The 12,887-nt window shown below is 47.1% G+C and overlaps 1 protein-coding gene across 1 annotated transcript in view; it reads right to left on the bottom strand.

Annotated features, from left to right (window-relative positions):
• MDGA2 (MAM domain containing glycosylphosphatidylinositol anchor 2) overlaps positions 1-12,887 on the bottom strand; it is a 217,856-nt gene that overhangs the window by 90,218 nt on the left and 114,751 nt on the right. The window contains exon 6 of the mRNA XM_066189190.1: positions 9,612-9,881. Coding sequence (XP_066045287.1) covers positions 9,612-9,881 — 270 coding nt within the window. The remainder of the gene's footprint in view (positions 1-9,611; positions 9,882-12,887) is intronic.

The raw sequence follows: 12,887 nt of genomic DNA, 5'->3' as shown, positions 1-12,887 counted from the left end.
TTGAGATAACTGAGAAAATTCGGCTTCCCGAGACAGGCTTGAAGCAAATTCCTGCTAAAAAAAGCCCCACGCTCCCAACATTTCAGCACGAGCTCGTTCTGCTCCTGTCAACACGGTCTGAGATGGAAGCTGTTGAAATCCCGAACTTCCAGCAGCTCCCCGAACAATTAAGATGTCAAACGTCTTCTCCTCGAGCATCTCCCAACTTTTAAATATCAAGCAAATTATTTGGCACTTCCAAGGCCAGATGCGTTCCCACTTCCAATTTAAATGCAAATCCCACGGAGAGACTTCAGGTTTTTTTTTTTGTCTCCGCTTTTAGAAACCGCTGCTAATTTTGCAAAGAAAAGGAATTTTTTTTTTTAATTTTATTCCCCTTTTTTTTTTTTTTTCCGTGCGCTTGGGCTTAATTAGCTCCCGGCTCCTTCGGAGCTGCTGTTTTGAAGGAGGGGGAGGTTTGGATCCCTTTGAATGATGAAAAATTTCAGTTTACAACTCGCTCCAAATCTGATCCGTTCAGGAGATGAAGGCGAGATCAAAGGGGGAGAAACTCAGCGTGGTTCCTCTTTTAACGGCTTTTAGGAGGAAAAGGCTCCACGGAAATTGGGGGTTGGGAATTGATGGTCTCTCTAAGATCTCCTCCAGCACAAACCATTCCGTAATTCCGAGAAATATCCAGGTGCGATTGAGCCCAGGAGGTTCCTTCTCCCATCTCCAGACGGGTTTTCCAAGGCCTGGAGACCTCCAGGGATGGAAATTCCACCACCTCCCACCCCTCAGCTCGCAGGAAAACCCAGGAGCTGCCCCAGTGGTGGATTTGGAGACAGAAATTGCTGTGTCCTCCCAGTTTTCCTGATGGAAAGATGCTTCCTCCCTGATTTTAATGGGATACAGATGAAGGATCGTGGATGAGATCCCAAAAACTGCAGGAGTTTGACCAAGAAGAAACGAGGGACAACTTAGCAGCTGGAATTTTGTCACTTTTAAAACCCCCAAGCAGAAGGAAAAAAGGGGGGAAAAGCCAAAATATTTCCTGAGCTCCAAAATCCCAGCTTGCCAAGACGTGGATGCGTGCCTGGAGCAGCGGATTGGGGCTGCCCCATCCCCAAGATGGGAAATTCTTGGGAATTTCCCGAGAAAATGGGAGTTCAGGAGTCTGGTCACAAGCCAGACAAGGACTGGGACATAAATGAAACTGCCACAACCCCCAGTGGGGCTCTGCACTTGCCAAACAAATCTGAAATCCTCGGAATGTTGCAGCTGGATATTTTCCACGGCGTTTACAAAGTTTAAATATTGTGCCAAAGTTGTCCCCCCCCCCCAAAAAAAAAAAAAAAGCGCCTTGCTGAGTTTTCCTGCCCCAAAGTGATCCATTGGAATTCTTGCCGCTTTTCTTTCTACGTGAAACTCACCCATTCCTCCAATTCCAGAGAAAATTCCCATTCCCAAAGTTTCCACTCTGGATTATCCCTGTTCCTGCTTTTGGGGCGGCTCAGAAGCTTTGTTGGAGTATAGGATTTCCTTAGGTTGGATTTCCTTCCTGGATTTCTTCCATGGGAATAATTTCCCTTCAACATGGGATGCATTTCTCTCCAACACTTTTTCTCCCGCTCCTAAACACCTCAAAACTACATCACAATCCTATAAAAATTCCCAAAATTATTTGTCAGCCTGGGCAGAGACCTAAAAATCCCAGTCCCAGTTGCTTGATGCAGCAGGAAAAGTGTCTTAAACATGTTTCAAGGGCACCAAAGCGCCTTGGGAACATCAGAAGAAACCACTGTGAACTCATCCTTCTCCTCTTGGTTTCCTCCCTCTCCAAGAGGAGAAAAAAAAACTTGGAAAAATTCAACCTTTTCTCTGCCAGAAAGAAAATGTTGGTAAAAGTGCCCAGACCTTGTCGTGTGTTATCAGCCAGGATCTAAACCAATATTAAAGCACAGCCCAAACCCTGCCAAAACAATTATCAGCTTTAGTAATTAATAACTTCTGCCGATCAAGGGTAAGAATAACCTTTATCCTTGTCTCCAGGGGAATCCCAGGATCACTGAGATTGGACAAGAGCTCCAAGGTCACCAAGTCCAAGCTGTGCCTGGTGTCCACCTCGTCCCCAGCCCAGAGCTCTGAGTGCCACCTCCAGGAATTCCTTGGACACCTCCAGGGATGGGCACTCCAAACCAGAGGACAGATATTCATGCGATCAAGGAATCATTAAGGTTGGAAAACATCTCTAAGTTCATCTGACCATTCCCAGCACTGCCGAGGCCACCACTGCCCCGTGTCCCCAAGGGCCACATCCACAGGGATTCAAATCCCTCCGGGCATGGGGACTTCACCCCCTACCTGTGCCAGGGCTGGACAACAAATTTAGGGGAAGAAATTTTCCCAAATATCCAATCTAAACCTCATGGAATCCCTGAGGTTGGAAAAGAGCTCCAAGGACACCGAGTCCCAGCTGTGCCCGATGCCCACCCTGTCCCCAGCCCAGAGCTCTGAGTGCCACCTCCAGGAATTCCCTGGACACCTCCAGGGATGGGCACTCCAAACCTCCCCGGGCACTTCCAAGGCCTGAGCGCCCTTTCCATGGGGAAATTCCTGCTGCTGCCCACCCTGAGCCTCCCCTGGCCCAGCCCGAGGCCGTTCCCTCTCCTCCTGTCCCTGTTCCCTGGGAGCAGAGCCCGACCCCCCCGGCTGTCCCCTCCTGGCAGGGACTTGTGCAGAGCCACCAGGTCCCCCCTGAGCCTCCTTTTCTCCAGGCTCAGCCCCTTGCCCAGCTCCCTCAGGAATTCTCCACACCCTTCCCAGCTCCATTCCCATCCCTGGACATGTTCCAGGCCCTCCATGTCCTTCCTGAGCTGAGTAGTCCAGAACCGGGCACAGCCCTCGAGGTGCTTCAGCAGTTCCAGCGCAGGGGACAATGAGGGCAATCCCATTCCTGTTCCTACTGCCACACAATTCCCAATCCAATCCTGGTGCTTTTGGCCTCTTCCACCTGGCCACACCTGTCCCCACTGTCCCGAGCAACCCCAGGGCAAAATGAGGAAAAAAAAGTTTTCCACCTGAACACAAGGAGAGGGATCCGATGAATCCCATCTCCTGAAATCCCTTCTGGTGAATCCCTCCAGACGCACGTGGTGCCCGACAGGCTCCTCGTGATGTCCTCCAGAGCAGCAAACTCCCCTCAAAATCAAATTCCTGCTCACAAAAAAATTCTGGGAAGTCCTAATGAAAGGGCAGAAGGATCAATAAACCATCTCCGTTTTTATAGGAGAGCCTTTTATGAACTCATCCGTGACCCTCCAGCCTGGGAAGAGCTCGCAGGCCTGAACCTGTGGCAGATCATAAAAATGAATGGATTTATTCAACTCCAAAGCTCCGCTTTCCCCCACATTCATTCCCAGAGCTGTAAACTTTTAGGGAGCACACTGGGAGTTTATGGCTGTAGGAATGCTCTGGATGAGCAGGACAGGTTTGCTTGGTTAAAACCTTTGGAAATCCCATCCCAGAGGGCGTTTCTCCATGGAGGAGATGCCTGTGGATATTCGCCAAGGCCTTTGGGATTCTCCAGCCAGGAAATAAGATGGAAAAATCAGAATTATTCAGGCTGGAAAAATCCTTGGAGATCATCAAGGCAAGGCGTTATCCCTTGCACTGCCAAGGCCTCCATGGACCCCCATCCCAAAATTTATTCCATTCTCCCATTGCTGGGAGCTTTTCCCAGGATACAGAGAGGAAAAAATGGATTGAAGAAACACCTCCTCCTCCAATTTCATGGAAAATCCAACATTTTAGGATTTTAGAATTCCCAACCAACCCCAGATGATTCCACAAGTGCCAGACCCCCATCTCTAAAATTTATTCCATTCTCCCACTTGCTGGGAGCTCTTCCCAGAATACAAAGGATGGGGAAAAAAAGCTGCTTCTTCCAGTTCCATGGAAAACCCAACATTTTAGGATTTTAACATTCCCAACCAGTCCCAGATGATTCCAGGCAGTGACCACACGTGCCAGACCCACATCCCAAAATTCATTCAATTCTGCTTCCTGGGAGCCCTTCCCAGGATACAGAGAGGGGAAAACGAACGGAAAAAAAGCTCCTTGTGCCAGTTGCATGGAAAATCCAACATTTTGGGATTTTAGAATTCCCAATCAATCCCAGAAGATTCCAAGTAGTGACCACAAATCCAGATGTGCTGTCACCCACCCTCCTGCCGGGAGTGACTGACCTGCTGGGTGACAATTATCACCGCGGCCACCAAACCCCAATTCCAGCCCTGGGATAAAATTCCAGAGCCTTTCCCATGCTCCGGTGCTCCGCAGCTCGTGGGGGCCCTGATGGAATTTGGGGACATTCCTGATGTCCAACCAGCCTTAATTTTATCCTTTGCTCCTCTAAACCCCAAGGGAAATTCCTAAAAGCAGCTTTGGGATAAAGAACAGGAAAGCAGAAGGAAGGCAGGTGGAGAGAACAAAAATCCTAGGATTTCCATTTAATTAAAAAAAGCAACCAAAAGTTCATTAATTTCCCAATCTGAGCTCCCTCCTTCTCTTTTTACTCCTTAATTTTATTTATTTTTTTATTTTTCACCAGCCACTCCTCCAGCTCACACACAGTTTTTAAAAAGGATAATCCAGAGGTACTTCCAGCGATCCTGGCCTTAAAAAGGGATTTCCCTGGAGTGCTTTTTGTTCGGGAAGAGCTTTTGTGCCGCTGCTGAGCACGGTCATTATTTTCTATTTCGGCTGACAGGGAATCCCACCCCTCGGAAAAAATTAACTCCGAGGATGAGGTTTCCACTTCCAGAAGGTGAAAGTCACACAGGCAGAGCCAAATGGAACTAAAAATGTGCTGCTGTTACAGCGGGAAAGAAAGAGGGATCCGATAAAAGGTGGGAATGGGAGAAGTTGCTCAGGAGGGAACAAATCGAATGGGATGTCCAGGAGTAGGCAGGAGACCCCATTCCTGCACGGATTTAAAGCCCTGTGGAGGTGGCACTTGGGGACATGGGGCAGTGGTGGCCTTGGCAGTGCTGGGGGACGGTTGGACTCAATCACGGAGGGCTTTTCCAACCTCAGGAATTCTGTGGTTCCACGATTTTCACACAGCTGGACACTCTTCCCAACTCTGTCAATGCTCTTGATTTTAAGCCCTGGAAAATGTTTCTCTGGTTCTCCCTGTGCCCCAATCTGATGCGTCCTTAAAGGACGTTATCCAGCATTTTCCTCTTTTACGGGATGGAGGAGCCACCTCGGAATCAGAGAATCCGGGAATGGTTGGGATGGAAGGGACCTTAAACCCCATCCCATTCCCACCCCAGCCACGGGTAGGGACACCTCCCACTGTCCCAGGGTTCTCCAAGCCCAATGTCCAACCCGGCCTTGGGCACTGCCAGGGATCCAGGGGCAGCCACAGCAAATCTGGGAATTCCAGCCCAGCCACGAATTCCTTCCCAACATCCCATTTAATCTACTCCTTTCCACTGAAAATCATTCCCCCTCCTCTTGTTCACTCCAGCCAAGAATTACTTCCCAATCTCCCATCCATCCCTGCCCTCTGGCAGTGGGAAGCCATTCCCTGTGTGCTGTCCCTCCATCCCTTGTCCCCAGTCCCTCTCCAGCTCTCCTGGAGCCCCTTCAGGCCCTGCCAGGGGCTCTGAGCTCTCCCTGGAGCTTCTCCTCTCCAGGGGAACATTCCCAGCTCTCCCAGCCTGGCGCCAGAGGTTTCAGCCCTTGGAGCAGCTCTGTGTCCTCCTCCAGCACATCCACACCTTCCTTGCCCCAAGTCCCTCTCCACTTTTAAGTCAGGTGTGGGTCGCCAGCTGCCACAAAAGTAGGAAAAGATCCAGAAAAAACTCATGGAGATGCTTCAATCGTGGAATGAAGGACAGACAACAAAGGGACACTCGGGTAAAGGCACTGAAATTTAGGGAAATTCCAAGGGCAAACATTTCCTCGGAGCCCCGCTGGTGCTTTGAGGGAACCAAACATTTATTTCTGGGTCAGATTGGGGGATTTCTGTTGAATCCTGGGATTCGGGGTGCGCTTGACACAAGATGGGAACTCCATTTACCGAACGCTTCTCCTGCCTGGCTTGGAAGTTTCTATTTCCAGCAAATCCTCTTCTCTCCTCAGCTGCTGTGTGAAAAACCTGACCCACAACAGCAAAATGAGCCGACGTGAGAGAGAAATGAGTCAAAATGCTGAGAAATAAACACACAAAGTCAACCCAAACCCTGCTTTCCTCTCGTATTTCACTCCTCAACTCAGCATCACTTCCAGCAAAAAATAAATCCCAGACTGGAATGGAGGGGGGTTTTTTCCTACTGAAGGAGAGGTTTTCCCATATAACAGAGATAATAAGGGGGAAATAATAAAACTGGGGCTGGGATAGGAGCTGAGGTTCATTTATTTGACGGGTTCTTCTCGTTGTGGTCGCTTCTCAGCATTAACAGGGGCACAGAGCAGGGAGGGAAAAGGAAAAAAAAAAACAACAGTGTTTTAATGAGACTTTGTTCAACAGCCTGCAGCTCCCAGGCATCATCTTCTATAAATAAAAACGTGAGGGGATATGATTTTTTTTATTATTATTATGATGCCATGACTCATGGAATCTGTGTCTGCAGGGATTTAGGGATGTGACTTTTCCTCAGGGCTGGCTGGTGCTGTCTGCTGGGTCAATTAAAACGTTGAGGTTTCTTTTCGCACCAAGTTCTTCCTCTCCTTTTCCTTATCCCGAGATGGTTTTTGCTCCCAGTTCCCCGATTCCACCTCATCCCCACGTAAATCCCAGAAAATTCATGTTCCCGAGCCAAGGAATGACAACAAAACCTCAGAGCCAAATGTCAGAAATTCAAATTCAAACACAATATTCCAAATAAATCCGTGCCCATCTCCTGATCCAAGCCAGGCTGATCCAATGCTCCCTCCCTGACCCCCAGGACAGAAATAGCTCCTAATTCCTCATCCTGCTGGACAGCAGGAGATGTTGGGGAAGAAGAACTGAGCAGGGGTTGTGGCTCCCATGAAATATTCCCACACTGGCTCTTTATCCATCAGTTTTTTCCCGAGTCTGAACAATGCCAGGTTATCCTTTCAAGTTCCTACAGCTTGGAGTTTATGTTTCACCACCATTCCCAGATTAAATTGTGGAAAACGAGGTTCAGACGAAGTGTTTGGCTCAGAGAGGTGAATCCTCTCTGATGATGCCAATCAGCCAATCCAGCTCTGTATCCAAACCTGTGTTCCAGGGATTTTCCAGAAGGGAATAAAGGAACAGGGAAATATTCCCTCCAGCTGGGAGCAGCTGTTGTGCAAGACCATTTTCAGACGCTTTTCCTGATATTATCCTGGAATTAAAGTGCAGGGATCAACCTAAAGCTACCCACCAGGGAGGACATTCCCAACCTTAATTTTAGTAAAGGTAAGGAAGAAGAAAGAGGTGAAGCAGGCAATGGGAACTCCAGGAGCTCAGGATGCATCCAAAGCCTTTGGCGATCATTTCATAGGATCATGGAATATCCTGAATTGGAAAGGATCTCAAGGATCATCCAGTCCAGCTCCTGGCCCCGTGGAGACCCCCCAACAATCCTCCCTGGGCATCCCTGGCAGCGCTGTCCAAAGGCTCCTGGAGCTCTGGCAGCCTCGGGGCCGTGCCCATTCCCTGGGGAGCTTTTCCAGGGCTTATCCCACCCTCTGGGGGAAGGACCTTTCCATGATCTCCAGCCTGACCCTGCCCTGGCTCCTGTCCCTGGTCACAGGGACCATGAATCAGAGCTGCTCCTCAGGAGGATGTTGGAGACCACAGCAAGGTCTCCCCTCAGTCCTCTCCAGGCTGAACAAACCAAATTCTCTCCACTTCGCACGGAAAAGCTGCTGCACCTCCCCAGCACAAAAAGGCACCAAACCACCCTTGTTCCACCTCGGGGCTTTGATCCCAGCACAAGAACTCTGGAAGTCCTGGAAACCAACACTAATTCATCCCATAACTGATTGGAAATGACCAGAAATCCCAGAATGAGAGAATCATCAGGGTTGGAAAAGACCTTCAGGATTTAGTCCGACCAGGACCATTTGGAAACAGAGGACATTCCCTTTTGTTGAGTGTTGAACATCGATTGTTAATCATTGAACATTGAATCTTAAAGGCTGAATGTTGAACATTGAACATTGAACCTTAAAGGCTGAATGTTGAACACTGAATGTTGAACAGCGAAAGCTGAACAATGAAAGTTGAACATTAAACATTGAATGCCGAATGTTGAACGTCGAACATTAAATGTTGAACATTGAATGTCGAATGTTGAAAAATGAACGTCGAATGTTGGACAGTGAATGTCGAATGTTGAACGTTGAACCTTGAACATAGGACATTGAAAGTTGAGCACTGAACAATGAATGTTGAATGTTGAACACTGAAAGTTGAACGTTGAACACTGAATGTTGAACAACGAATGTTGAACGCGAAATGTTGAATGTTGAACACTGAATGTTGAACAATGAATGTTGAACGTTGAACATTGAACATTAAACGTTGAACAATGAATGTTGAATGTTGAACACTGAATGTTGAACGTTGAACACTGAATGTTGAATGTTGAACACTGAAAGTAGAACATTGAACACTGCTGAACAATGAATGTTGAACGTTGAACATTGAACATTAAACGTTGAACAATGAATGTTGAACGCTGAATGTTGAATGTTGAACACTGAATGTTGAACGTTGAACACTGAACATTAAACGTTGAACAATGAACGTTGAACACTGAATGTTGAATGTTGAACACTGAAAGTAGGACATTGAACACTGCTGAGCAATGAATGTTGAATGTTGAACATTGAACATTAAACGTTGAACAATGAACGTTGAACGCTGAATGTTGAATGTTGAACACTGAATGTTGAACAATGAATGTTGAACATTGAACATTAAACGTTGAACAATGAATGTTGAACGCTAAATGTTGAATGTTGAACACTGAAAGTAGGACATTGAACACTGCTGAACAATGAATGTTGAACGTTGAACATTGAACATTAAACGTTGAACAATGAACGTTGAACGCTGAATGTTGAATGTTGAACACTGAATGTTGAACGTTGAACATTGAACATTAAACGTTGAACAATGAACGTTGAACGCTGAATGTTGAATGTTGAACACTGAATGTTGAACGTTGAACATTGAACATTAAACGTTGAACAATGAATGTCGAACGCTGAACGTTGAATGTTGAACACTGAATGTTGAATGTTGAACACTGAATGTTGAACGTTGAACATTGAACATTAAACGTTGAACAATGAACGTTGAACGCTGAATGTTGAATGTTGAACACTGAATGTTGAACGTTGAACATTGAACATTAAACGCTGAACGTTGAACATTGAACATTAAACGTTGGACAATGAACGTTGAACGCTGAATGTTGAATGTTGAACACTGAATGTTGAACGTTGAACACTGAACATCAAACATTGAACAATGAACGTTGAACGCTGAATGCTGAATGTTGAACATCAAAATTAAACCTTGAATGTTGCTGTCCCACTGGATTGGGACCGGAATAAACTTCCAGGAGAAAAGTCCACGTCTTTCCAACTGAACTCACCTCTTACGATGATGTTGGTGGACTTTTTCGCGGGATTGCCGACGTTGTTGTTGGCGATGCAACTGTAGGTGCCGGAATCCTCGGAGGTGATGGCGGGGATGGTCAGAGTGCCCCCGTTCAGGACAGTCTTGTTGGGCAGGACCCCCGCAGACCTCACCCACGTCAGGCTGGGCGCCGGCTCCCCTCCCGTGGTCACACACACCAAGGTGATGGCTTCTCCAGGGTTCACCACGATGGGGTCGTCCACGAGGAGCTTGATGGAAGGGGATGCTGCAAAACAACGGGAATCGGAGAATCAGGAAGTGGTTGGGATGGAAGGGATCTTAATGATCATCCAATTCCACCCCTGTCATGGGCAGGGACATCTTCCACTGTCCCAGGCTGTTCCAAACCCCATCCAGCCTGGCCTTGGACGCTGCCAGGGATCCAGGGGCAGCCACAGCTCCTCTGGGAATTGCAGACCAGCCCCTCCCCACTCCCCCCCAGCCAGGAATTCAATTCCCAATTCCCAATCTCCCATCTATCCCTGCCCTCTGGCAGTGGGAAGCCATTCCCTGTGTCCTGGCACTCACTGGTTTCTTTTTCCAGCTCTGACTGGTTGTTCCACTAAGGAAAGGAAAAGAGATAAAGAAAAGCAGGGAGAGCCATAGCCATGGAATCACAAAATCATGGAATGCTTTGGGTTGGGAAGGACCTTAAATCCCACTCAGTGCCACCCCGTTCCATGGCAGGGACACCTCCCACTGTCCCAGGCTGCTCCAAGCCCAGTGTCCAGCCTGGCCTTGGATACTACCAGGGATCCAGGGGCAGCCACAGCTGCTCTGGGCATGCAGAGGCAGGTCAGGATTGATGGATTGATAGGAGCAGGGATGGATGGATAGACGGATGGATGGATGGATGGATAGACGGATAGATGGAGGGATGGATGGAGGGATGGACAGTCCTGCAGCCACATTTGGGATGGAACATCTGTGGGACAGGTGTCAGAACACTGGATTGGAAACCTTGGAGAAAGGAATTAGTAAAGAACATCTCTGGCATGGGACACCTGTTCTCCTCAAATCAGATCCTGCCACTCATCCATCCCTCTTCATCCACCTTCTCCCCAGTGAACTCCTGGGAACTTGACTGCCAGCTGGGATGAATCCCTGGAGTTTGCATCCAGAGAGAACATTTCCCTTGGGCCATCATCTCTCTGCACATGGAGAGACTGAACAATCCTGGACAGAGGCGTTTTTTCCTCTCTGGGATGTACAACCTGCCCCTCACACTTAATTCCCATAATTCCCATAAAATCCCCATCAAATCCCATGACCAGGTGCAGTGGGAGCAGCCAGCACAGGTTGATGCTCGGAAAAAAGTGATTAAATTTAATTCTCTTTTCTTGTCTCTCCTTTTCCATGGATTATTTCCATGCGATAGAAGAGGAGCAAACACTCAATAATGAGGGACAGGGCAGCAATTCATTGGAGAATAGAGACATAAATAAAATAGGAAGAATATTAATATTAATAATATAAATATTAACAATATTAACATATAAATACTAAAATAAAAATAAAAACATTAAAATTTAAAAATTTAATTAATATAAATATATAAGCATAAACACAAATATAACTGTACCAAAATAAAGATAAAGATAAAGATAAAGATAAAGATAAATATAAATATAAATATAAATATAAATATAAATATAAATATAAATATAAATATAAATATAAATATAAATATAAATATAAATATAAATATAAATATAAATATAAATATAAATATAAATATAAATATAAATATAAATATAAATATAAAATCACACTCTGAGCTGTGACATCCTCAGTCCCCTGTGGTGAGGGATCCACCCTTGCTGGATCCAGGCTTTGCTCCAAGGCATCCCTTAAGCTGCACAGATGATGAACCAATGCAGAAATATCCGTTGCTAGGCCAGTAAAAGCAGCAATTCCGAAAAAAAAAAATCCAGGAATGAAGGTGAAGGATTGACATTCTGGGCCAAGAATGCCAGCGAACGTAGTAATAAAAAGGGAGAGGCAATAAAAATGTTACATTCTAAAATCACATCCCCATCCTTGTTATTAGACCGAGATATTCCCGGGCGTTCTGCTTTAGATGGGAATCTTATTTCAATATTAAAGGAATACAAACCGAGCACTAGAGGCAAATACAAGAATCAGCCATAAAATCAGAGTTTGCTTTTTTTGGGCTTCGCCCAGGAGGAATTTGCTTTGCCTGCATTTGGAAACGGGAACAAAATAAATGGGAAGAGCTTCCTTTGTACCCGTCCTGGCACTGGGAGAACGGGGAACATGATATTTATGGAATATCCCAAGTGTGAAGGGAGCCACAGGGATCATTGATCCAGCTCCAGACCCCCCAAATCCCACTCTGGGCATCCCTGGCAGTGATGGCCAAACACTCCCGGAGCTCTGGCAGCCTCAGGAATGTCACCATTCCCTGGGGAGTCTGGGCATTGCCCAGCACCCTCTGGAATAGTGGAAATTTTCCCTGATATCCAACCTATCCCTCCTTCACAGCTCCAACTACTCCCTCAGTCCAGTCCTTGGTCACCAGGAGGAAACTCCTTGGGAGGGCAGAGATTCACAATTCTTTCTCCCAGTTCCTCCCAGTTTTGGACTCCTCGAATCCTTCCCAGCATGAATTCCTGGTTGAGGGAATTTAAAACCAAAGGAATATGGCTCGTGGCTAAAAATCCGGACCCCAAAGCCGTCAGCTCTGCCAGCTGTGCCAGGGTCCCTTTGCTCACATCCTCTGAGCTCTCCTTCCATCAGCTGATGCCTCCAGAATCCCTGATTTGGGATTCCAGCTGGGAAACTGGGAATCGTGCCATGTTTTCTGCTTAAGGAGGGTTTTTTTGGGGGGGAGGAGAAGGTGACAAAAACAGGGATCCAGGTCCAACCAGAACCTGTGGGGTCAACACCCAGCTGGCCCCTATTTCCCTCTCCCTTCCTCTCTCCCGGGTTTTATCATTTTTCCTGAACAATTCCAGCAGGGAGCTGCTCTTTGCTCTCACTTCCCGTCAAACCTCGAGACAGGGGAACAAGGGAACCACGGGTAACCCTTCAAAACTTGAAGCAGAAGATAAAAGTGCCGACGCCAACCCGAGCCGGTGGGGCCATTTCCATAATCCTGGGGATGAAAGGGAGCCCTTTGCCATCCTTCAGGAACAAAGTGGGGTGGGATGAAAAGGCTGGGACACGTCCCTTTCATCCCGGGCGCTCCAAACACAAAGTACATGGAAAT

Source organism: Chamaea fasciata, unplaced genomic scaffold (genome assembly GCF_029207755.1).
Source record: "Chamaea fasciata isolate MVZ Bird 193981 ecotype frontalis unplaced genomic scaffold, bChaFas1.0.hap1 SCAF_7, whole genome shotgun sequence".
NCBI lineage: Eukaryota > Metazoa > Chordata > Aves > Passeriformes > Sylviidae > Chamaea > Chamaea fasciata.
The sequence above is the reverse complement of the archived record's forward strand: the minus strand, read 5'-3'. Positions and strand labels throughout refer to the sequence as shown.